This window comes from Suricata suricatta, chromosome 10 (assembly GCF_006229205.1).
Source record: "Suricata suricatta isolate VVHF042 chromosome 10, meerkat_22Aug2017_6uvM2_HiC, whole genome shotgun sequence".
NCBI lineage: Eukaryota > Metazoa > Chordata > Mammalia > Carnivora > Herpestidae > Suricata > Suricata suricatta.
Genome location: NC_043709.1, coordinates 68,207,536 through 68,235,192, shown reverse-complemented (window position 1 = coordinate 68,235,192; position 27,657 = coordinate 68,207,536). Strand labels below are relative to the sequence as shown.

General features: G+C 36.9%; 1 protein-coding gene across 3 annotated transcripts in view; it reads right to left on the bottom strand.

Moving 5' to 3' along the window:
- NELL2 (neural EGFL like 2) overlaps positions 1–27,657 on the bottom strand; it is a 326,766-nt gene that overhangs the window by 228,981 nt on the left and 70,128 nt on the right. For all 3 annotated transcript variants that reach the window (XM_029955181.1, XM_029955182.1, XM_029955180.1), the window contains exons 5-10: positions 12,955–13,128; positions 12,773–12,869; positions 10,170–10,242; positions 9,917–9,999; positions 8,891–9,019; positions 7,300–7,402 (exon numbers count right to left, since the gene is read on the bottom strand). In XM_029955181.1, coding sequence (XP_029811041.1) covers positions 7,300–7,402; positions 8,891–9,019; positions 9,917–9,999; positions 10,170–10,242; positions 12,773–12,869; positions 12,955–13,128 — 659 coding nt within the window. The remainder of the gene's footprint in view (positions 1–7,299; positions 7,403–8,890; positions 9,020–9,916; positions 10,000–10,169; positions 10,243–12,772; positions 12,870–12,954; positions 13,129–27,657) is intronic.

The following is a 27,657-nucleotide window of genomic DNA, read 5'->3' as shown; positions in this document are numbered from 1 at the left end:
TGGAACAGATGGAATTGATAGATATATTTAGAACTCTGCATCCTGAAGTTAGGAAATTCACCTTCTTTTCGAGTGCACATGGCACATTCTCCAAGATAGATCACATACTGGGGCATAAAGCAGCCCTCCATAAGTATAAACGAATAGAGATCATACCATGCACACTTTCAGATCACAATGCTATGAAACTTGAAATTAACCACAGGAAAAAGTCTGGAAAACCTCCAAAAACGTGGAGGTTAAAAACTACCCTACTAAAGAATGATTGGGCTAATGAGGCAATTAGAGAAGAAATTTTAAAATATATGGAAACCAATGAAAACGAAAATACAACAATCCCAAATCTCTGGGACGCACCAAAGGTAGTCCTAAGAGGAAAGTATACTGCAATCCAGGCCAATTTCAACAAACTAGAAAAAGTGCAAATTCAAAATCTAACAGAGCACCTACTGGAACTAGAAGGGGAGCAGCAGAAGAAAAGAAATAATAAAAACCAGGGCAGAAATAAACAATATAGAATCCAAAAGAACAGTCGAGCAGATCAATGAAACCAAGAGTTGGTTCTTTGAAAAAATAAACAAAATCAATAAACCTCTAGCCAGGCTCCTCAGAAAGAAAAGAGAGAGCACCCAGATAGACAAAAATCATGAATGAAAAAGGATCTTTTACAACCAATCCCTTAGAAATACAAGCAATCATCAGAGATTACTATGAAAAATTATATGCCAACAAACTGGACAACCTAGAAGAAATGGACAAATTCCTAACAGCACATACTGTACCAAAATTCAAACGGGAAGAGATAGAAAGCATGAATAGACTGATAACCTGTGTAGAAATTGAATCCGTTATTACAAACCAAAGAGGCCAGGGACAGATGGCTTCCCAGGGGAATTCTACCAGACATTTAAAGCAGAGCTAATTCCCATTCTTCTCAAACTATTCCAAAAGATAGAAATAGAAGGAAAACTTCCAAACTCATTCTACGAACCCAGCATCACCTTGATTCCCAACCCAGACAGAGACCCAGCAAAAAAAGAGAACTACAGACCAATATGCTTAATGAACACAGATGCAAATATACTCAACAAGATACAGGCAAATCAAATTCAACAGCATATTAAAAAAAAACTATCCATCATGATCAAGTTGGATTCATTCCTGGGTTACAGGGCTGGTTCAATATTCACAAATCCATCAATGTGATACACCACATTAACAAAAGAAAAGATAAAAACCATATGATCCTGTCGATAGATGCAGAAAAAGCATTTGACAAAATACAGCATGCTTTCTTAATAAAAACCCTTGAGAAAGTCAGAATAGAAGGACCTTACCTAAACAATATAAAAGCAGTTTATGAAAAGCCCACAGCCAATATCATCCTCAATGGGGAAAAACTGAGAGCTTTCCCCGTGAGATCAGGAACACGACAGGGGTGTCCACTCTCACCACTGCTGTTTAACATACTGCTGGAAGTCCTAGCATCAGCAATCAGACAACAAAAGGAAATCAAAGGCATCAGAATTGGCAAAGAAGAAGTCAAACTTTCACGTTTTGCAGATGACATGATACTCTACATGGAAAACCCGGCAGACTCCACCAGAAGCCTTCTAGAACTGATCAATGAATTCAGTAAAGTTGTAGGGTACAAAATCAATGTACAGAAATCAGTTGCATTCCTATACACCAAAAATGAAGCAGCCGAAAGAGAAATCAAGAAACTGATCCCATTCATGATTGCACGAAAAACCAAAAAATACCTAGGAGTAAACCTAACCAAGGATATAAAAGACCTATATGATGAAACCTATAGAAAACTTATGAAAGAGATTGAAGAAGACCCCAAGAAATGGAAAAACATTCCCTGTTCATGGATTGGAAGAATAAACATTATGAAAATGTCATTACTACCCAAAGCAATCTACACATTCAATGCGATCCCTATCAAAATTGCACCAATGTTCTTCTCAAGCTAGAACAAGCTATCCTCAAATTCATATGGAACCACAAAAGACCCAGAATAGCCAAAGTAATATTGAAGAAGAAAACTAAAATGGGAGGCATCACAATCTCAGACTTTAGCCTCTACTACAAGGCTGTCATCATCAAGACAGTATGGTATTGGCACAAAACAGACACATAGACCAAGAGAATAGAATAAAGAACCCAGAACTGGGCCCACAAATGTATGGCCAATTAATTATTGACAAAGCAAGAAAGAGTACCTGATGGAAAAAAGACTGTCTCTTTAGCAGGTGGTGCTGGGAAAACTGGACAGCAACATGCAGAAGAATGAAACTAGACCACTTTCTTACACCATACACAAAAATTAACTCAAAATGGCTGAAGGACCTGAATGTGAGACAGGATACCAACAAAACCCTTGAGGAGAAAGTAGGAAACAACCTCCTTGACCTCAACCACAGCAATGTCCTACTCGACACATCCCCAAAGGCAAGGGAAATGAAAACAAAACTGAACTCTTGGGACCTCATCAAGCTAAAAAGTTTCTGCACCACAAAGGAAACAATCAAGAAAACTAATAGGCAACTGACAGAATAGGAAAAGATAGTTGTAAATGACATTATCAGATAAAGGGCTAGTATCCAAAATCTACAAGGAACTCACCAAACTCCACACCTGAAAAACAAATAACCTAGTGAAGAAATGGGCAGAAGACATAAACAGACACTTCTCCAAAGAGGACATCCAGATGGCCAACAAGCACATGAAACGATGCTCAACATCACTCATCATCAGGGAAACACAAATCAAAACCACACTGAGATACCACCTCATGCCAGTCAGAGTGGCTAAAATGAACAAATCAAGAGACTAGAGCACTGGCGAGGGTATGGAGAGACAGGCACCCTCCTACACTGTTGGTGGGAATGTAAACTGGTGCAGCCACTCTGGAAAACAGTGTGGAGGTTCCTCAAAAAACTATCTAAAGAACTCCCCTATGACCCAGAAATAGCACTGCTAGGATTTATCCAAGGGATACAGAAGTGCTGATGCATAAGGGCACATGTACCCCAATGTTCATCGCAGCACTGTCAACAATAAACAAATCATGGCAAGAGCCTAAATGTCCATCACCTGATGACTGGATTAAGAAGATTTGATATATATATACACAATGGAGTATTACATGGCAATGAGAAAGAGTGAAATATGGTCATTTGTAGCAAAGTGGATGGACCTTGAGAGTGTCATGCTAAGCGAAATAAGTCAGGCAGAGAAGGACAGATATCATATGTTTGCACTCATAGGTCTAACAGGAGAACAGGAGAAACCTAATGGAAGACCAGGGGGAGGAGAAGAGGGGAAGAGAGTTGGGAGAGAGAAGGACGCAAAACCTAAGAGACTACTGAATACTGAAAACGAACCGAGGGATGAAGGGGAAGGGGGAGGGGGAAAAGAGGTGGTGGTGATGGAGGAGGGCACTTGTAGAGAAGAGCACTGGGTGTTATATGGAAACCAAGTTGACAATAAACTATTTTTAAAAAAGAGTTATAAATAAATTAGAATAATGGAAAAATAAAATAAATAAAAACTATTGCTACTGAACAAGCACTAGCCAGTTTTGATGGTAACATTCACATTTCCCATATTTGATGCTTCTCTAAGCAAGAGGGTAAATTGGCCTTCCTTGTTATTGTTCTTGTAAACACAGCCTCTTCTGCAAAGGACCTCATAGTTTTAGTTCAGATTTGATTCAGATTCCCTATTTTCATGAACCACCTTTTCTGTGGAACAGAGCTCTGTGCTCAAAACTGAATACTTTTTTAATTTCAATTACTTTCAGTAACTTTCTATTTGCTAGAACTTACATCAATTATTTCCTGACAACTGTTTTCTTCTTAACTTAGGTTGAGATTTTACATACTTTTGAGATTTTACATAGTTGGACCTCATCGTATTTCAGAGTTAAAGTCACCCATAACATTTGTACTTTGCATTTTCTAGAGTTAACTTGCATTTGTGTCAGGCGGTCTCATTGTTGGCTAGTCTAGAGCCTGTGACTGGGGTAAAGGATGTGGGTATGGTGGCTGAAAGGGGAGAAAAGAGAGGGAGAAAGGCAAATCCTGCTTACTTTGCCACACAGCTAGACTTAGCCAGGACTCTCAAAGGTTCTACATGGGAAGCTGAGTTACCAGGGGATAAAAGTAGATTACTTGGATTAATTGTAGTGGATGGTTTTAAAGGAGGAAGTAGGCTTGAAAAGCACAGCACTTCTGAATGGAACTCCTCCGGGACTTCTAATTAATTGTGTATTCTTGGGAAAGCCATGTACTCGCTCTTCTTAGGAAGATGGAAGCCATGACCACCTTACACAGTTGTCGTGAAGCTCACATGAGGACGAACGGATGGAAGTGAGAGGACTTCATTATGTGGTGATGACCACTGCCTTCATTATTTAGTGTTGGTATTTCTGCCCTTAGATCTTCTGTTTCAGTTTAACTCCACCACAATAGCTCAAGGGTGGGGGCAAGAAGAGGCTTAGCCCCTCCTTCCAGCACTCTCCTTTTGTAGATTCAAATAAAGAAAAGTAACAGGCTTCGTTCTCTCTGACTTCTTTCCCAGAAGAACAACCTTCTTACTATTCACCAGTATTGATATTTGGATAAAGAGCTAAAGCTGAAGATACAGAGAGAAAATACAAAGCAGACTGCAAAATAGGGCTACTCAGAGTTGCACAAAACTCTGCTGAAGCGAGCTGGAAAGCACTGAATAAAGAACACCAAAAACCGACTAGCCACATGCACTTCTTTTGTTCATTTCAATCTTGGCAGAGTAAAATTCAGCAGTTGGGTTATGTGTTTTTCCTTACAAGGACTTTACAAACAAGTGATTAATCTCTTTAAACAATTCTCGGTAAAGAATATATTTTGTTAATTTTATGTCATTACAAAGGCTATCGAACAAGAGCTGCAAAGACAGGATGGGCACAGGGTACAAGAGGAAGGCTTAGGCTTCTCTTTTTAAAGTAAAAAGTTCTCATAAAATAAGCAATGATTAATACTGAGAAATAACATAAGAAATGAGACTGTTTCCTTTCCCTCACACATAACAGTGAGATCTCTCTCCCTCTCTTCGTCTCTCTCTCTCTCTCCCTCTCTCCCTCTCTCTCTCTCTCATAGCTATTTGCTTCTCTCAGTACATACAGAAGTATGAACAATCTGAACAAGTCAGTCAATGATTATTAAATTTATTTTAAGTGTTATCTTTTTCTCTTATAAAATAAATTTTTGCAAACTTTTCAGAAGCATATTTCCTGAAATATTTTTACTGACTGGTTTCTAAATTGTGCATTTAGAGATATGTTCCCAAATAATCTTTAAGAATATTTACCATATGAACTAAATGCTTATCTCCTTAGGGAAAAAAAATTCTGTAGGTGTTTACAGAAAATTTCTTGCTGGCTCTTGTAAAATGCTGAATTCATCAGAATTAGAAGTGCTTCAAATACTCAAGCTATAAACAAATACAGCCACAAATCCTCTGTATTCCATGGCACTCATATCACTGAATATAAGCAGAAAGACAAAGTCATTTTATCCTTAATACTTTTAACAATAGAAAATGAAAGACTCAAATAAATTATTTTGGCATTTCTTCAGTGATATTGTGGTCCCTTCACTGATTACTTACTTGTAGTTTTCACTCCTATATATGAGACAAACACAATCGATTTTCAATCATTAACACCAAAGTCTGCCAAAAGCACTTTGCATTAATAAATCTCAAAATATTTTACCATTTCATTAAGTCTAACTGCATCTTTTTTGGAAGATTTCAAGACCTGTCTGATTCAGTAGGAAGCTTACTGATGGTAACAGAGACAAATGGTAAAATCAGAATTGAAATTCACTACTTCTGACTAATGCATCTATCATGATGGCCCATTATTCCAATCAGCCTGACTCTAATAAAATTGACATCACTAAATGCAAATCTATTATATTCAGGGGTAACAATGTAGAAATAAATGTGGAAGGAAGAATAAAAGAAGTTAAAGTGAAGTCTGATTCCTGCTATTGTTGTGTTAGGAATATAAGCCCTATAAAGGGCCCTTCCTCCTCCTGCCTCCAACTATGTACAAAGAAAACTACAGAACATCACCACAAGCTTTTAGGAACTAAGACAAGTTCAAGGAAAAACTCAAATTACTCCTCACCAAGGAAATTAGCTAGTGACATGTGTAAGAAAATTGCATTCAGTTCTTCCTGGTTCAGCCAAACTTACGTGACCAGGAAAATACACTTTCGTGAAATGGATTGGCTTCAATGTAAAGTCTAATAAAATTAAATATAAATGAGCTCTTGAGGGAATTAAATCAATAGACTACAAAGCAACTTTCTGATTTTTCCCTGATAACTCATCACCCTCACCAGAGTGGAAAACGGCAGTGGTAAACAGAGTAGGGTGAACGAAAGCCCCAGCAAAAGCAACCATTCCCTCTCTTTCCCCTCTTCCCCTCACCCTTTCCCTCTCCTCCCCTACTTCTCTCTCCTCCCATGTACATGGATGATTATACTGCATTTACATAGTCCTGTATATTCTACAAACTTTCTAACAACTCAGTTTACATAGGTTACTATTCCTTTGTACAAAATTGGTAAGTTTTAAGTGCTCCTTTTAACAAGAATTTAAGGACAGTCGTTTAATATGTAAGTAGTGTAAATGCAACAATCTGCTATTAAGTAAATGATACAGAACCCATTTCAGGACAGCTACTAATTGAGAGAGCATTTTCTGACATGGGAAGTGAACCGCAGGGCTCCTAAAAGGCAAAATAGTTTTTCACTCAGTAGTGTGAGCCTTTTTTTATGAATTAACACCATGGCTCCATTCACACCGATGGTCCTATGACAACGTGGACCTCTGTGGTTTGAGATAATGGAGCTGGTGTACAGCTGCTATTTAAGTCATTTGGATCATAGATTTCCTTGGTCACCGTGGCTGAGTGCGAACCATCCTTAACCTATTTTTGGAGGCATTGTATCAAGTAATGTAATGAGAGAATGCCTACCACTAAATTTCTTACATATCTTTCCTGCTACTGACACTATAGAAAACAGATTCCTCCAAGAAAAAATATTCCTATTAAATACAAGTATAGCAATTTTAATGAAAAACAACAGATCGCCAAACTAGAGAATGTATTGTACCTATCTGCGTCATTTCTACAAGCCATTTAGCTTGCCCAGATCAAACCAATGATGGGTGTATACTTATTAATATGAAGGTTTATTTTTACAAAAAAGTATTCATCATAAAAGTTATGCTCACATTTGCATTCCTTGCAGCATTTGCCATCCACATATGCAAGAGCTGACTTCAGTGGGCAGTCAGGAATCGGGCAGATCAGAGTTTCACACTGGATGGTTCCATTCTGAGAAGAAAACAATATTTAAAGAATTTCCAAGTTGCAGTTTGATAGCCTGGGATTTGATAGCCTGGAAGCATTTTTTAATCTGTTTCTTAAGTTTCAAACTCTTCACATAAAATGTCATAAATACCACTATTCTCTGTAGTTATTATTATACCATAAAATCCATGATACAGAGACCCACAGTAATACAGATTGGGTCCTAACACAGTTGGTGACTGGCTCCCATCTTCTGTCCAGTGAGAATCCTAAATGCTCTAGACAGAGTTCCTCCTTCCGTTGTGAGGTGGATGTGGACATGGGTGGAGGGAAGAGCACACACGGACAGCAAAACAGGAAGCGAGGGGTCAGCCTCGTGTCTGCCCAGATTACTGACTAAATGAGCACCGGCACACCAGACTTCTGGAATGGCTGCTACCCTCCTGCAGACCCAGTCTCAGGACCCAGAACCTTCCTGTGGATGGTTACGCTCCACCGCAAGGCAATGCTGACAATCACCACAAGAAGCACCAAACTGCAAACAGTGTCAGGGACTTTATTCCCAGGAGGTCACCCAGGCAGCTAGCTGTTCCTCTAGTTACCTCACTAACCTCACTATATATATCTTGCGTTTTACTCAATTCAATTTTTGTCCCCCATATAACAAATTGGAAGGCTTTACTGTATCTGCAAAGCACTATAATTGGGGTAGAACCAGAATAAGTTTCAGAACAGAAATTATATAATGTATGCACACACAGGACTATTTCAGAGGATCTTTGACTTTTTAACATGCACAATATTCTGTTTTTGAACAAACTTGATGAATTTGGAGAAGTGCCTTTTTATAAGCTAATTCACACAGACCTCTGGCTTCTTTCCAGTAAATGAGTTTTAACAGGTGAATTCAGGTGAAATTTAAAAGTTCAAAACCAAATCTTGAATGTTTCATTTAAAATGAACCTATTTTTGAAATAATAACGCACTAAATATTTCTACTTTATTACTGTGCAATTAGATAAATTTATTTATTAAATCCGCTAATTTTTATTCCACTGTATTAGTAGGCTTTTAAGGATTATCTTATTTATTTAAATTCCATTAATTGTTGGTATGACCCAATCTCATCAAAATGTCTCTTGCTGCCTAGGATTTAGTTTTATTAAATGCATTAATAAACACATGAGGGGAAAATCCCTCAAAATGTTAAGGATAACAGATAGAATCCTTTAGGAATCACCTTTTCTAACCCAATTTAAATTGCTAACTTCATGTGTGCACCAATAAACCCAAACTTTATAGCATTGCTAAACCATAATCATCTTTATAGGCTAGAAAGTATCTTAATAATGCAACACACAGTTCCTTAGGTTTGACCGGGTTTGCTGGCACTTTAGTGTTGTGTCTTGAGGAAATGGGTCTTGAAATTTTCATGATTACATTGTTTTAATAAATTTTTAAAGAGTCGGGCCATCTGAGTTCCCTTGGTCTGAACTCCAGTGGAAGCCTTACCAGGCATGTGCAGTTCTTACAGCCGTCTGTCCAGGACTCAAATTCTCGGTAGGTGGTCCCCTTCATGGTGCAGGTCCTTTCACAATAGCACTGGTCCAATCTATTCATTCGCTGCTCAGCTCGAGACAGCTGTGGCACAAAGGAAGGGGTTCACATTGTTCACCATTCCAGCAACACAGAAATGCAAAATACATCAGGAAGCATCTCATTTTTTTGGTTCAGCGTATAGCAGTAATGATAGCCATGCCCATCGACTATTTTGTAAATATATTTAAGCCTAAAATTTAAGAGAAAAAATTCACCCCTCTTCTTTTCTTAAAGAACCCTGGTAAATTTGGTTCCTGCCTTTTGTGGGAACAAAGGCATAATTTATAGGATATGAACGAAGGCTAAGTAAAAATGGCATCATTCCCAATGAATTTTCCACTTTTAAAAATGTTTCATTTCATGCATATGTTTACTCAAATGGAAAAAAACCGCAAATATCAGAATTTATATTGTGTCAGAAACAAGTCACACGGCAACTTGCAGGTTTGCAGGAACTACCATGCAAGATAAAAAACAATCTGGTGAAATTGCAAGTAAACTTGAAACATGCATAAGACAGTGAATAATCCTACAACAGAAACATTGTGGTAGAAAGTATCTGTGGGACAATTTCCTTGACAAAATTCTAGTACCCATATTCTTTACAAAGCCCCCCCACCTCCGTCCTTACAAAGAAAAACTAAATAAAAATAAATAATAATGAAAACTAAAATAAACAATAAAGCCTACTGCAACAAGCAGTGTAAAAACCAGGTAATTGGCCTCATTTCTGATTTACTGAGTCATTTGCTATACAGATGGCTAGGGTTTGAATATTTATAAGCCCTTTCCTTGGGCAGAGATCTAGATTCAATGCCAGCAAACAATATATTAGTATAAGAAAAGTCTCAAAGGTGAACATTTGTGGTTATTAAAAAAAACTACAAAGAACCTCAAGGATTTTGAGCTCCCCACACTATATTTCTAAGAAGCTTGTACCTTGGCTGACGTTTTGGCTAAAATGTCCTGCAGCTCCATGATTTTCTGCACGAGCCCATGGAAGTCATTGCAGGTTGGACAGGCTGGAATTACAAACACTACATTGGTCAAGCTGTATTTATAAGGAGGTCAATCTAGTTAAGTCTATGCTGACAACTAATATATGGGAACTCCAACTTCAAACTGACATTCTGGACCAAATTAAGCAAGAAGCACACTTTTCATCACACAGTGAAAGAACTAATGGACTTACTGCGATTAAGATCAGGGCACTGAGCAATAAATCCTTGGGGTATGACAAGTAATTGCACATCTTGCATTATACCCTGTGTGCGAAAAATTTTTAAAAAGACGTATTACTTTCATCCACCCAAATTATGTTCTACAGTCAAGTTCATGAAGGAAAACATTACAAGAAAGACTCACCAAGATCCCTGAACAAAATCTTTTTGAATATATTACTTCTATTCCAAACCAAAGGGAAAGAAACACATCAGGCAAAATAGATGATTACCCATGTATTCTCCTATTGATAATATTTTTAAAGACTTAAGATTAAATGTCAAGATATAATTAAGAGGGAATAGTCATGTTGTTTTGAGAAGTTATTTTTAGTTAGCCTATGAAGGAAGGCTTGAAAATGACCTTTAAAAATCAACCCGAAAAATCACTTCTGGTTTCAGCAACAGTGAAACGGATACCACTTTTAAATTAACTGCAATCATCAAAAAAGAAGAGACAGAAAAACTGAGTCATAAGAGCAATGCTCATTTGAGCATTTCTCCTTTTTCAGTTGGATCTTTTCAAACTAATTTCTCAATTTATTTTTTTAATTTTTTAGAAACATTTTTATTTATTTATTTTGAGAGAGAGAGGAAGGGGCAGAGAAAGAGGGAGAGAGAATCCCAAGGAGGCTCTTAATGATATGGGGTTCAATCTCACAAACCATGAGACCATTACCTGAGCCAAAATCAGGGGTCAGACGCTTAACCGACTGAGCCACTCAGGTGCCCCCACTAATTTCTCAATTTATAAAGGACAACAGATTCATTATACAACTGCAGCAAGTCTTAGTAAGAAGTCCTTAAAAGTACAGAAAGTTTAGCGTGAAATTTAAAAAATTCCAGCTGGAAATGACCCATTTTACACAGAGGGCCATATCACATGTTTACAGGTAGAATTTACATGTGTCCTTAGTCACTATGACTGAATTAGCTTCCACCTTCCTGGGCTCTTAAAGCAAAGGCCAATGGTAGCTCAAAAATGACTCTAGCTGTCCCTTTCAGCTACCATCCCTCTCTCTTCTTTCATCAACCTTATATATATTTTCAATTAATATTTTGTTTTATTCTTTTGAAAAAGGCAAGCAGAATGTTTAATGACAGGGTGACAGTACCAACATATTCTTAAGATACTTTTTAATGTACCTACAAAATATACCAAATACTGGCTTATATCTCCTACATGTTCAATCTAATTAGTAGCATAGTATAAGAAGGCTGTCAATGTGAGTGATAAATATTTTAGTATACTCTGTGGAATTGCTGGATCTGTTGTTTGCTTGGAGTTTGGGTTAAAAAGGCAAACTTCTGCACAAACTGCTATCACTTGGAAACAGCAAAATGGAAACAATGTTGCCATGTACAGTTATATAGTCTGTGCACTGTACAACTCCACTGGACACAATTCAGTCTACAATAAAAATTATAACCCCCAGAATAGTATACATAATTGATGTGTGAGAAGGATTCTGCAGCTGCATCCAGGCTCCATGGGAAAGACAATCATGGTTAAATACAGGAGAGACTTGGCATCTACAGATTTGTCATCCCTGATGTGGGAAAAAGCACAGACTTTTTAGGACGCATAAGCATGGAATCAATTCCTTATGACTCTTTGGGCAAGTCACTTAACCCTCCCTGAGCAAGTCTATGCACAAGTAAAAGAGAGAAAAAAAGAGCCTGCATTAAGGCCAAGAAGACAAAGATTCGAGAATAATATATACAAGGCACCCGGTCTCCAGGTGACTAACAGTGTAAGTTTTAGAAACTCCTTCCCAGGATCACAAACGTTACTTAGAACACAGTTTCAAAATTACTGGCACCTATTCCACCCCGGAATCCAGGAGGTGGACCCAGAACCTATTATTCTTCAGTCAACAACCATTTGCTGAGCCACTTCTGTATTACAGGCACCGTCCTAGTCCCTGGGGGAGAATGATTACACGATGGCACGATGGGCTTGTAGTCAAGCAATTTTCTGGACTTTATTTCTTCATCCTCAAGATAAAGAAATTTAAATGGGGTATCTTTTAGATCATCTAAAATGATGAAATTCTATGGAGTGTGTCTCTAAGTAGACACTAAAAAAAAGATACAAATTATGACTGCTTTCTAGATTTGACAGATTTGTGCATATATATGTATATTCCCTTTTCACTTTCAAAATACAGAAAGACCATGAAGAGTGAATATCAAAAAGCTTTCAACCCCCTATTATTAACATCCCTGTAAAAGTATGATCAAAGGTTATGTTTCAATGGTAGATAGTTTGTTTATATATTAACATCTTAGATTTTTATGACTTTAAATGCCTAATCTAAATAATGATATGCTAATTTCCTGATTGCAAATTTCTGATCATCTCTGTAATGTCTAAAGATCAAATTTATTCAGGAGAAAAGAGAAAATACTGTAGGCCATCTAAATAAAACATTAGTGTAAAAATAGACACACAATATATATATACAAATCAAATTATTTTGTTTCACACCATAGATAGCAGAACATAATTTTCCAAAATAATTAGAAAGCATTTATATTTACACGTTATGATCCTCCCTTAGCCAAAAAGTACCTTAAAATATCCATGTGCATTATTTCTCTGTCCCAGCCAAAAAGTTGTGCCCAGAGGCAAGTCTGTGGAGGGCTTTTCCACCACTCTTTCATATATTCTGCAAAAAGGAAACATCAAATAATGTGAGTAAACAGTCATTTCATAGACTCTTCCACTTCCTACACTGAGAAGATTTCACTTACTTATTGCAGTCGATGTGTAAAACCAAATGCGAAGCACTGATGGCTAAGGACAGCTTGTGCCACTTATCATCAGCCAAAATGTAAGGGAACACTTCTGTGTGCGGGTGGTGACTGCCTGAGCGGTAGTGCAGTCTGACTTCATTCCGATGGCCACTGCTTTCCAGTTCCAGGTACCTGCATGGAGAAGAAGAGCCACATGGGGCACATTGAAAATAAAGTTCAAAAATTATTGACATGACCTCCATCTCCAAAAAGATGGAGTATATATGTTTTCCCTACTCGTCCCACTGAGTGCAACTAAACACTATATTATAAAACAAACATAAGAAGAATCTAAAAAGCGGAGTATGGAAAGAAAATCTGTACGAGACCTCAGGACTCAAAGTGGGGGTTTCCTAGGTTTTCTTTTTGCCTCATATCCCCAGACTTGGAGCTAAAGAAGCCAGCAACCTGGAAATACTAAGTGATGCACACCACCTCCCCCCCAAAATATATATGTATATACATACACATATACAAGGACTATATATATATATATATATATATATATATATATTCCAACATAAACTTGCTGTGTCTACCCAAGTGCCAGAGAAGGGGAAGGCTAGTAAGAAAGAAAGTTAGAGAATAACCACTCTATTCCAGACAAACACCACAGAAAACAACTATGGCCCCATCCCCAACCAAGTTAGTAAAGACTAGTGGGGAGCCTAGATTTCCACTTTCTTAGGGCAGAAATTAAGTACCCAAAACCTCCACTAGGGTTGGTGACAGAGAAGGCCAAGTAGAGAACCAAGACTTTAAATCCAGCCAACCATTAATGAGAACTCCCCGCCCTGACCATGGCATCAGTAAGGATCACGTGAGGAAGAGCCTGGACTTCCACCCTCATCTGGCAATAACAAAGCATACTTCTCCTTTTCACTGGAATTGTGTCAGACAAGACATAGGGGAGAGTCAGAACTTTTACCATCACCCAGCAGTAATGAGACCACCCCAATCACAGTGTTAGTAGACACCATGTGAAAAGTTGGAACTCCCACCCCCATCCAGAAATAACACAAGCTCCCCCTCAGTTCTCAATAAAAGACCAAATGGGGAACCTCCTCCACCTAGAAGATACTTTCCCATCTCCTACCAGATCAATGTCACAGAACACTAGCTAAAACAGGGAATTCAAATAAGATTCGAGTCTCGGAACTTATACAAAATGCTTAGTTGCCAATTGAAGATCATTTGCCATACCAAAAACCACGAAGATCTCCAATTTTTAAAAAGATTTTATGTTTATTTATTTTTGAGAGAGAGATGGACTGTGAATAGGGGAGCGGCAGAGAGGAGGGAGACACAGAATGCAAAGCAGGCTCCAGGTCTGCTGTCAGCACAGAGCCCGACACAGGGCTTGAACTCACAAACTACAAGATCATGACCTGAGCTGAAGTCAGACACCTAACTGACTGAGCCACCAACGCGTCCCTAAAATATCTCCAATTTAATGAAAAAAAGACAGTCAAAAGATATCAACACCATAATGATAGCAATGTTAGAAATAACTACCAAAGATTTTGAAGACACTTTGATAAAAACAAGTACTTACAAATATATCTGGACACACATGAAACAAATGAAAAAATAAAAAGCCTCAGCAAACAAATAGAAGAACAAAATAAATGTATAAAAAAGCATCAAAGGGAATTCTTAGAACTGAATATTATAACTGGAATAAAAAGCTCAAAGGATGAGCTAAACAATAGAAAGGAGGGGACCAAGAAAAGAATTACCCAACTGAAGACAGAACAAAAATAATCCAATCTGAATAGAGAGAAAAATAGACTGAAAAAAAGTGAACAGTCTCAGAGACCTAAATGACTATAACAAAGGATCTAACATTCATTTTAGTAGAGTCCATAAAAGAGGAAAAAGGATAGACTGAAAAGGTACTAGATAAAATGATGCCTGAAAACTTCCCAAACTTGAGAAGAGACATAAGCTCACAGATTCAAGACTCTAAGAAACCCCCAAACAAGATGAATTAATATAAATACTCATTATCATTAAACTTCTGGAAAACAAAAACAAAGAAAAAAGCAGCCAGAAAAACATTGACAAGTGGCCAATAGGGAAAAACAATTAAAGTGGTAGTGGATTCCTCAGTAGAAACAATGGAAGCCAGAAGAAAATAGCACAGTAGTTTTCATGTGATGAAAGAAAAAGCTGTCAGCCCAGAATCTTATACTCACCAAAAACATCCTTCAGAAATGAAGAAAAAATCAAGACATTCTTAAATGAAGGAAAACTAAAATGCTTTGATTCAAGTTTTAAACTTAGATATGTAGTTAACGTACTTAACGAATACAGAAGACGACATGTAGAACACTTAGATTTGTGAAGTCTGACGTGCAGAGAGGAGTTGGGAAATCATGGGCCTACAGATTACCTTGAAAGCCATGAAGACACAGCCATGAAGAATGCTTGAACATTTTGAGGAGGAACCAGCAAAGTAAGCCAATAAGTATGGCTAATAAGATTGAAGGAGCTAAAAATGAGAGTGGTGACTCAAAAACCTAATGACGAAGAAGCCACCTCAAGAAAGAGGAGGTAATCAACTGTATTAAATGCTGCCAAGAGGGCCAGGAAGATGAAGTCTTAACCACTGGATTTAGGAAAACAGAAGTGTTTGATAACCTTGAAATTATTTCAGAAAACCACATAGGGAAGAAAGTCTGCTTGAAGTAGGCTCAAGACAGAATGGGCACACAGAAATAAGAGGCAAATGTAGACATTTTGGAGAAATGGGAAGGTGGCTGTGGAAAAACATGTAGTCAAAGAAGATCTGTCTTTAATTGGTAAGAAATATTCTTCATGTTTGTATGCTGCTGGGAATAATCTTGTAGAAGAAGGAAATTAGCTATAATTGGAAGAGAAAATAAATTAGTGAAAACAGAAACTAAAATAAAACACAGATTAACTATTTTTAACTACAAAAAAATTAAAAATTTCTCAACAGAAGAGATATGATAAATAAAATCTGGTAACAAATGACATTCCATAAGACAAGAATGCAGAGAAATAAGCCGTCTGATACACTATTAATGCAAAACAAATTGACACAGACTTCTTGAAGCGCAATTTGGTAAAACTATAAACACATTAAATGTGCATACTCTTTAAATCAGAAATTCCAAACCTAAAAGTCAATCATGCAAAATAACAGCACAAATTAGCAATGATACATGCAGAAGGTGCTCACTGCAGATTTATTTAAAATAGTAAAAATCTGATAGAAAGCCAACTATCCACTCATAGAGCAGTTATGAGACATCCATACCCTGGAACATTCTCTACAAGAATGAAGTTCAAACATGGAACAATTCACAGTTTACTATTAATAAACAAACAAAAAAACTACATAAACCCATTTGGTTTGATAAACTCGTGTGTGTGTGTGTGTGTGTGTGTGTGTGTATTTAGAAAAAAAAAAGATCAAGAAGGATACGTGTCAAAATGTTAACACTAGTTACCACAGGGGAGTATAGTCAACTAGGGGAAGAGGATGTGAAGAACCTTCTCATGTATTTTCATATCCCTGAATTTTCTTCACTAATTATGTATTACTTCTTTAATGGTTATACATATAAGTTCTATTTTAAGACAAAAAAATAAACTAAGTAGCCAAGAATATAAACCATGCTTAGAACTTACCAAGAATAAATAAAACTCCAACTTGTGTGCTTTTTTATACAGAAGACAGCAACCAGAGAATCCTCTCTATATCATTTAATAACAAGTATTCATTAGCTAATCAATTCAACACTTAATTCTCCAATGATAGAGAGGTGTTTGCATCTTTTGCTAAATACCATCAGCAAATGCACTGCCCTGTTGCTATATACCTGTCAGTTCTCCACACACTTAGTGAGAACCCACTGCTGAGGTGAGGCATCCTCCTTAGATACTCTTAGAAATGTCTCCTGCTCTGGGTTTCTTAACATGAGGTGCTGAAAATAGCCTTTAATAACAATGAGGCTGACACTATGCCCTACAAACAAGAACAACCCTGGAGAATTAAGTATTTTACCAAAAGTTACATTTTCATTATCATCACTCACTCAATTTAAAAAAAAGAAATAGACACACAACACATACACAAAAAACCATTCAGTGAACAGAAAAAATGATGTAAAACACTGAGAAGTGTGCCTACTAGATGGATAGTAGTCAATAAATATTAGCTCTCATTAAGAAAAAAGAAACAGGTTGAAATCCAAATCTTTAAAACCAGTCACTATTAAGATAAACAAAACCGTAAAAAGATGTGAAGTTGCATGAAAATATGATTATTGCATTGTTATAAGTGACAAAGCATCTTAATGAACACTGGGCCTATTTTAACGAATCATTTTTCTAATAACAGTCATATTCATTTCCAGAAGTCCACTGTCCCCAACTGGGTGGTGTCTCAGTGGGAGGCAGACCTGACTCACCTCCCCTTCCCATGGGTCTCCTCCCCAAGGCTCAGCAGGACAGAGTGTTTAACACCTCAGCCCTACAGCTGGAGGAGTCACATCCCAGAACCCCTTCCAGCAATGGGAAGCTACTTCACCTCTCCATACCTCATTTGGTTACTCAACAATAAAGCAGCGAGGGGTGCCTAGCTGGCTCAGTTGGTCAAGCACAGATCAAGTCATGATCTCATGGTTCATGGGTTCAAGATCAGGCTCTGGGATTCTCTCTCCTTCTCTTCCTGCCCCTCCCCGACGTGTGCTCTCTCTCAAACTAAATAAATACACTTTAAAAAAAAACAAACTATAAAGCAGGGATTTGAACTATACTTGCCTCAGTGGACATCTGTAAGGATTTGAATGAGTTAATTTAAGAAAGCACTCAGAATATTACTCAGTACACACAAAATACTCAGTTAAGATAGTACATGTTAGTTATTTTTTTCAACTCAAAAAACAAAGGTGTCAAATCCTCTGTCTTCTTTCCCAGGGTGCAGCCAGGGATGGACTGATGCCACACCCTAGCAATCAGGTGCTCTTTCCCGAGATTCTTGATGGAGCACAGCAAGGAGCAGAGTGAGAAGGTACCCTGTTGAGCTAAGGCAGCAGCATCCTGGTCAGTTCTGTTCCGGTCACTCTGCAGCTTGCTTCTTATTTGCTGGCCCACCAGAGTGCCTTTGGTTATTACTTGTTCCAAATTTCAATGCCCCAGGCTCCCATCAGTTCCGTAAGCTGCCCTCCCACCAACCACATCCAAAGTCACCTTACAGCTAAGAACCTTAATTGATATATTATAATTGTGACCATGGAAAAAAAACATAGAATTAGAATAAGATGTATCAACATCTTTAAAGTAACGAGTGATAGAACCGTAAGTGATTTTTAACCTTCTTTTTATTGTCCTTTGTTTTCCCCTTTATGTTCAATGAGCATTTATTACCTTAAATTAAAAATCCCATTTTAAATCCTGAGATGATCATTTGTTAGCCCTGAACATAGCATGTCTCCCTGATTTGTTACTCATAATTTTGTGAAGTAACTAAAATCAGAAAAAAGTTCGCCCTTTATAATAATTTATGCCCTTGTTATTCAAATATCCTCTGCATTGGCAGAAATATAAACTAATTTAAGATTAGACTTCAGAGAAATAGGCAACAGTGGTAGGACATCATTCATTTTAACAACCTCCTTGATAACTCAAGATCGAGGGATGAAAATAAGGTCGCATGTCATCTGACAAAAAGGTTGCACACAACATGAAATGAGATTTTTCCACGGCCTTAAATTAAACCCAAATAGAAGAATGATCAGATTATCTCAATACAGGCCTTCCTCAACTTGCAACAGGGTTATGTCCTGATAAACCCATCATAAGCTGAAAATGCATTTAATATACTTCCCCTACAGAGCATCACAGTTTAGCCTAGCCTCCCTTAAACGTGCTCAGAACACTTCTATCAGCCAATGGTTGGGCAAAATCATCTAACACAAAGCCCATTTTATAATAAGTGTTGAATATCTCATGCAATTTATTAAATACTACACTGACAGTAAAAACCAGAACAGTTGTACGGGTATAGAATAATTTTAAGTGTGGGGGTTGTTTACCCTTGTGATTGCATGACAGACTGGGAGCTTTGGCTCACTACTGCTGGCCAGCATCATGAGAGACAATCATGTCACTTACCATGAGCCTGAGAAAAGATCAAAATTAAAAATCTGAAGCATAGTCTCTACTGAACGTACAGCTCTTTCTCACCACTGTAAAATCAAAATATTGTAAGGCAAACCATCATAAGTATAGGACAGCCTGTATATTAAGCTAGAAGTGATTTGTTAGTAAAGTCACCTGGTGAAAAGCCACGTGCAACTCTAGTGCCAAATATATCATTAGTGTAGCTCATGGAGGGGACAAAGACAAAGGAGTTTTATGTACAGACTGGAATGGAAAACCCAGCTCAGCTTCTCACTACTGCCTATGACCCAGCTTCTTGCTGCCTCAGTTTCCTCATCTATAAAATGAGGATTCACTATGATAATCCATGGAAAGCAGGGTATCTGACACATAGTAATCATGCAATAAATGGTAACTATTTTATCATTGTCAATACATAAGACTAATTAGTCATCATTTATAAAGCCCAGCTTCTGAAAGCCAATTCTGTGAATAACAAGCAATTTGAACACATCTTTCTCAAGTGAAAGAATGCAGAAACCAGAAGACAGAAGTTACAGGTAAAAACAGAAGATTAATCCGCTCATAGAGACTGGTTGACAGCACTGTATCATAAGGGCTCTAGCAAAATCAGAAAATATGAGAGGTGGTGTGCAGTGGTAGGGCCACAATTATTGAGTTCAGCAGTTTGCCCATTTATTATACAAAATTGACTGCTACACCTTGCACTTCCATTGATTCCCTCAGATACTGAGGGAGATGGAAAAGTGGGGGGAAAAGTATATTTTTTGGTATCCTTCACTAGAACAATATTGATTCTATTTTTGTTAGTTAGCTTGTTTTCAATAGCATTTGGTCATCAGAGCAAGGCAGTATGATGTGATTTAAGAGGCCTCTGAGGCGTACTCCTGCTTCCACTCTTTACTATGATAATGGGCAAGTGGAAAAATCCTAAGTGTCATTTTCCCCTCCTATCAAATAGAGAGAAAAACAGTTTTAACCTTATATGGTTATTTTCAGAATTCAACAATGTAAGAGCTGTTAAGTGCTTATTCTGCACCGTTCTTGACAAAAAGTGAGCACGCCATACATATCATGATTATGATTTATATTTCCTTTGACACAGTATTTAAACATCACTAAATTTTCAGGGTGGATTTGAACTTAAACAAGCATGAACCCCAGACAGAAAGTATTTCAGTGAGAATCTACCCAATTAACAATGCTTAGAGTCTCAACTAGGATACTCCCATTAAATGGTCACCCAGGTTGTTTGAATAAATCCAAAGACCAATAATTCATGATTTACTGAGGCCTGTCATTTCAGTTTTATAAAACGAAGACCCTACTTACAGTAAAACATAAAGGGAAGAGGATTTTTAAACTACAACTTATTAATGCAAATATATAGCAAATATTTACTATGGGCACGGAGTATATGGCAGTGACCAAGGCCAAATAGCACTAAAGCTTAGAGATCCTCAATAATAAACATATTATTAAGTGAAAGTTAAACGTATCCATTTCAAAAACTAGCAATAATATTACTATAAAAGCCTTGCTGTAAGAAGAAGAATATAACTGTATCAGTGAGAAAAACAAAGCTTCTTCATGAATAATATACCAGAAGCCAAAATTATATCACCAAGGGGAAATATCAGTAGAAAATGGAATTAATTCATGACTGAAGTGCTGCCATCCAACACGATGGCTTGAATAAAAACCTCTCCATTTAACTACTCTATACCACTGAGTGTATAATAAAATAAAAGGAAAACTCAGCCATGTAGGAAATTAAGGTAATTTATTATTATAGATGATGATGCCAGCAAGACACAAAGAAATTCTGAGAAAAACACTTTGGGCCATGATCCTGGAAGGGAGCCTCCTCCTTCACTAAATCCTCTTTCGTGGCATTTGGCATGTTTTTAAAATATCAATTTTAGGAAGGTCTTATACAGAGATGGGGAAAGGACAGATATAATAAAGCACTAACAGTAAGTGGGTATTCCACAGCACAAGGGTATCCATAAGAGTTGAGCAGCACCTACTTACTGCTAGCTATCATGATCTCAACTCTCTTAGTTGTGACTGAGACCGTCCAGGGAGATATTAGAGCAAGACTGGAAAGAAAGGGTTCAAGGAAGTAGAAGACTCAAAGGAAATGAGCCTTCCCTGTTTTATCAAGAATGAACACAAGAACATACGGACGTAAGGTTGAGGAAGACTCTGGGGAATACGGACTTCTCTGATGACCTGAAAATGCATACATGAAAATGTGTATAAACTTGGCTTGCAGACTCTACAAGGGATTCACAGATCCCAAGAAATCCATTTGTGGACTCCAAGCTAACTATTTCTCCATTATAGGAGGACCAAGCAGATTGCAAAAATCTGACAATATGGTTTTATTTATATATATATATTTTGCTGTATAAAATAATATAATTAGACAAAAATTCAGAAAATACACAAAAGCATGAAGAAGAAAACTAAGATCACTAATGGTCCTGCTGGAAAGAGACGATCAATATTAACAGTTTTCCATATATGACTGGCAGCCCTTTTCACTTAGCCATACACTTAGAACATCTTTCCATGTCAATCAAGTAAACCCACATCCTTTTTATTGATGATTTTTTATAATATAACTGTGCCATAACTTATTTAACATCTAATTTCTTATTACTATTTCCAGTTTTTAATTCCTAATAAAAATGTTTCAATACATGTCAATTACACTTCAAAAAATATTTCAATACATATTACTTTGTGCACCTGCACAATTAACTTCTTGGAATAAATAACTACAAATGAAATTTCTGGCTCAAATTTTACATATATTTCAAAGAGATTTGCTATATTCATTCATTCATGCACTCATTTGTTCATTCAACAAATATTTTTTGAACAGCAAATGATGCCTAAAGCTGGCAAAAGGGAGGAAATATTAAAGATTAAAGCAGAAATAAATGATACAGAAACTATAACAAAACAGTAGAACATATCATAGAAACCAGGAGCTGGTTCCTTGAAAAAAATAATAAAATTGATAAACCTCTAGCAGGACATATCAAAAAGAGAAGAGAATAGACCTAAATAAATAAGATCACAAATAAGGAAGGAGAAATACAATTATAAGGAAAAATTATGAAAAACTATATATGCCCTATCTTATTCCTGACTGTACAGAAAAAGCTTTCAGTTTTTCCCCATTTAGGATGACATTAGCTGCAGATTTTTCACATATGGTCTGTATTATGTTGGGGTATGTTCTCTCTGAACCTACTTTGTTGAGGGTTTTTATCATGAATGGATGTTGTACTTTGTCAAATGCTTTTTTTCATCTATTGAAATGATCATATGATTCTTATCCTTTCTTTTATTAATGTGGTGTATTATGTTGATTGATTTGTGAATACAGAAACATCCTTGCATCCCAGGAATAAATCCTACTTGATCATGCCACTTTTAATCAACATAATACTGGAAGTCCTAGCCACAGCAATCAGAAAACCAAAACAAGTAAAAGCATCCAAATCAAGAAAGAAGTAAAACTTTCACTACATGCAAATGACATGATACTATATATAGAAAGCTTGAAACACTTCACCAAAAAACTGCTGGAACTGATGAATGAATTCAGTAAAGCCACAGGATACAAAATCAACATACAGAAATTTATCACATTTTTACACAGAAGAACAATGAAGTAGCAGAAAGAGAAATTAAGGAACCAATCCCATTTACAATTGCACCCAAAAGAGTACAATATATAGAAATAAACTTAATCAAAGAGGTGAAAGACTTCTACTTCAAAAACTATAAAATACAGACAAAAGAAATTGAAGATGACACAAAGAAATGTTAGGACATTCCATGTTCATGGATTTAAGAACAAATACTGTTAAAATATCTATACTACCCAAAGCAATCTACACAATTCAATGCAATCCCTTACTAAATACCAGCATTTTTCACAGAGCTAGAACATACAATCCTAAAATTTGTACAGAACCACAAAAGAACTCAGATAGCCAAAGCAATCTTATAAAAGAAAAACAAAGCTGAAGGCATCACAATTTCAGACTTCAAATTATATTACAAAGTTGTATTGATCAAAACAGTATGGTACTGACACAAAAACAGACACATAGATCAAAGGAACAGAATAGAAAACCCAGAAATGAACCTACAATCATATGATCAGGAAAGAATATCCAATGAGAAAATAAATAAATGTCTCTTCAACAAATGATGTTGGGAAAATTGGACAGCAACATGCAAAAGAATGAAATTGGACTGCTTTCTTATACTACAAATTCAAAACAGATGTGAGACCTGAAACTATAAAAATCCTAGAAGACAACATAGGTAGAAACTTCTGTGACATTGGTCATAGCAACTCCTTTCTAAATATGTCCCCTGAAGCAACAGAAATAAAAGCAAAAAAAAAAAAAAAAAAAAAACCCCAAAAAAACAAAACAACAAAAAAAACTATTGGGCCTATATCAAAATAAAAACCTTCTGCACAGTGAAGGAAACAATCAACAAAACTAAAAGGCAGCATATGGAATAGAAGATATTTGCAAATGACCTATCTGATAAAGGGTTAGTATCCAAAATATATAAAGAACCTATAAAATTAAACACCCCCAAAATGAATAATCCAATTAAAAATGATCAGAAGACATAAATAGACATTTTTCCAAAGAAGACATACAAATGACCAATAGAAACATGGAAAGATGCTCAACGTCATTTCTCATCAGGGAAATGCAAATAAAAAACACAATGAGATATCACCTCATGCCTGTCAGATTGGCTAAAATGAACAACACAAGAAAATAACAGGTATTGGTGAGGCTGTAGAGAAAAAGGAACCCTCTTGCACTGTTGGTGGGAATGCAAATTGGTGTAGCTACTGTGGAAAACAGTATGGAGGTTCCTCAAAAAGTAAAAATAAAAATACCATATGATCTAAAAATTCCACTAGTGGGTATTTACCCAAAGAAATTGAAAACATTAATTTGAAAAGATATACGCACCTCTATGTTTATTACAGCACTATTTACAATAGGCAAATTATGGAAGTAGCTCAAGTGCTAATCGATAGATGAATAAATAAGGAAGAGGTAGTGTGTATACACACACACACACACACCACACATACACATACATACACAATGGAATATTACACAGCCATAAAAAATGAGATCTTGCCATTTGAGACTACAGATGGTATTAGGCTAAATGAAATAAATCAGACAAAAATAAATACATATGATGTCACTTATATATAGAATCTAAAAAACACAAATGAATGAACAAAGAAAAAACTGAAACAGACCCATATACAGAGAACAAACTGACAGTTGCCAGAGGGAAAGGGGAAGGGGGGATGTGCAAAATGGATGAAAGGGAGTAGGAGGTACAGGTTTCTAGTTAAAGAACATATAAGACACAGGAATGAAAGGTACCGCATATGGAGCACAGTTAATAGTACTGAATAGCATTGTACGGTTGCAGATGGTGTGTACACTTGTGGTGAGAACAACATAACATACAGACCTGTGGAACCCTATGTTGTAGACCTAAAACTAACATTAATTGTGTGTCAATTTTACCTCAATTTAAAAATAAAAAGCATATAAACCATGACTATTATTCTTCACTGAGTTACTCCAGTTCTCTACAGAGAGAAAATGAAGTGAATTACCACTGAATCTGTGAAACCATTGTGATAGATGTTATTGGTCAAACTAAGTTCAAAAAATTGTATTTTATACTTTCAATTTTCATAACACCTTCAATCGGGTATGAAAAAAACAAAAAATAGGCATAGGTAGAGCACAGTTTATATGGAAATAACATGCTTATTGAGGAATCATGAAATTAATTACTTATTCATACTAAGCACTTAATTTTACTTTCAAATATGGTAAATATGTCACTTTTTAATTGTTGATTTCATTACTCAAATCAAACTCTTCTGGGAAAAAAAAATAAAACTCACGCTTTCTGGCTATAGTTTTACCTGTTAAAATGGTTTAAGCCACCTCTGCTTGAAGGAAAGAACCTAGTGATCTCTTAAAATCCAGTCTCTACATAAATGAAATATTATGTGGTTTTAGATTCATTGAGATTGTGCGTGTGTTCCCAGATTATACAAATGTTTCCCTCAACTTTGAGACACGGTGCCTTAACAAGTATATTGAGATGTGCAAGCAATTGCACTATTTCAAAGAACACACAACAAACAATATTTTTGGAAGAAAATTATACTCTCAAATTGGTAACTTTTCATTTTCACCTTCACCTAAAAAATGACTCATGATGCTTTTAGGAATACATCCATCTGTGGTGACTAAGGGACTGCCAAAGACCCTCAATGCCCTATGATTTCATGCAGTATTTTATCTGGTTTCAAACCTTCTTCTTAAGTTAACAATTTGCTTTCCTAAGGTCCTAAAAATCAATAGGAATCTTAGGCCAAAGGAGGTTAGCCTGCGTAGGAATTTTCAGCAGCTTTATATGTAACACATTCTGCAACTATAGGAGGACAATAAAGGGAAAGCACTGATGCATGTAAGACAGCAAGAAGTTCTAGGCAAGCTGTATTTGAAAGAAAGGAATTAGTCACAGGGGAGAGTAAGCTGTCAATGCTGCAGCATCTGTTTTCTGACATGCTTCATGGGTCATCATGTCTCCTCTATTGTTCAGAATAAATAAGAGCCAAGGAAGAAGGTAATAGGATTCATGGGTCACCCACTGAGGTGACATTTTGCTCCTAGTGAGCCTATTACCTCCAGTTCCCAATTGAAATGAGTACAGAACACACCTACCTAGAGAAAACAGAACTGCCTGGCCCCATATCCTGACTAATATGGAAATGCCAAAAAGGCAGGAATCTTATTTTTAAGTGTTTGCATAAACTTTTTGTGGAGAGGCGATTAGGAAAATTAAAAGGCAAAATGTTTTCCCAGTGATGCTACCTGGCATTACGCATACTGTATCAACTTCAATGGACCATGGTGATACCGTTGAAATAAAGAAGTCAATTGTAAGGAAGAAAACTCCTGGACAAACATTTTTAATATAGCAGAAAAGGCCCAACAGAGGGAAAATATGACTGTTGTCTCCAAAAGCAATAGAAAGCAAGAATGCAAACCCTATCAATAGAGTTCTTGGATTCTGAGGGAAGTAGAAAAGCCATCATACTGCTATCAAACAAGCAGAGAATTAATCGTCAAGTGGTCAGGAGAATGGGCTCTTGTGCCAGGCAGCCTGGTTCAAATGTTGATTCTGCTCCTTATTGTGACCTTGGACCCTAGACTTAACCATTCAGAGCCCCGTTTCCTTATTTGTAAAATAGGGATAATAATGAGGTAGGAATAAGCTTCAAGACAGTGATAAGCATTTAATGAGATTAGTCCATGCAAGGTGTTTAGAGGGCTGCCTGACACAGTGTAAAAATTTAATAATGTGCTAATATTTACAAGGCAGAGAAAATATTCCAAGGCACCTAAAAAATCAGTCAACACAGGTGGGGGGAGGTGGAGGGCACCTAGGTAGCTCAGTCCGTTGGGTGTCCGACTTCGGCTCAGGTCATGATCTCACGATTTGTGGGTTCCAGCTCTGCATCGGGCTCTGTGCTGACAACTCAGAGCCTGGAATCTGCATCAGATTCTGTGTCTCCCCCTCTCTCTGCCCCTCCCCTGCACGTGCTCTGCCTCTCTCTCTCTTTTTCGTGCTCTCTCTCTCAAATAATAAACATTAAAAAAAATGAATTAAAAAAAAGAAAGGGTGCCTGGGTAGCTCAGTGGGTTGAGCATCCAGCTTCAGCCCAGGTCATGATCTCACAGTTGGTGAGTTTGAACCCTGCATCAAGCTCCGTGCTGACAGTTCAGAACCTAGATCTCATAAGATTCTGTGTCTCCTCTCTATTCCCCTCCCTTGCTCATGCTCTGTCTCTTCCTCTCTCAAAAATAAATAAACATTAAATTTTTTTAAAACAACAGTCAACTAATATAAAAGTTGACATTAGCAGATGCTCTGCCCTTTTCATTCTGTCATTCCACAAACAGCTTTTAACCATCGTATGTCGGGCACTGTACCAGACACAGAGGACACTGGGAAAAAGAGACAAAGTTGGGGTCTCAAAGAGCCTCCGTGTCATTATTTTTATCATTTTCCTGAATCAATACTCCCGAAATGATAATTTGCTATAAACGTAGGCCTTCCTCATTCATGTCTATACTCCTTGATTCTGCCAAAACTTTATTTTACATCACAGACATTTTTCTACTATGTTCATATTGATTAGCTCACATGTTCTGTATTGCTGAATCTACTTAGAAATGGTGAGCTTAAAAGTTAGCATACTTTTGTGGGTGTGAAGTTTGGTGAGTTCCTTGTATATTTTAGATACTAGCCCTTTATCTGATATGTCATTTGCAACTATCTTTTCCCATTCTGTCGGTTGCCTATTACTTTTCTTGATTGTTTCCTTTGCAGTGCAGAAGC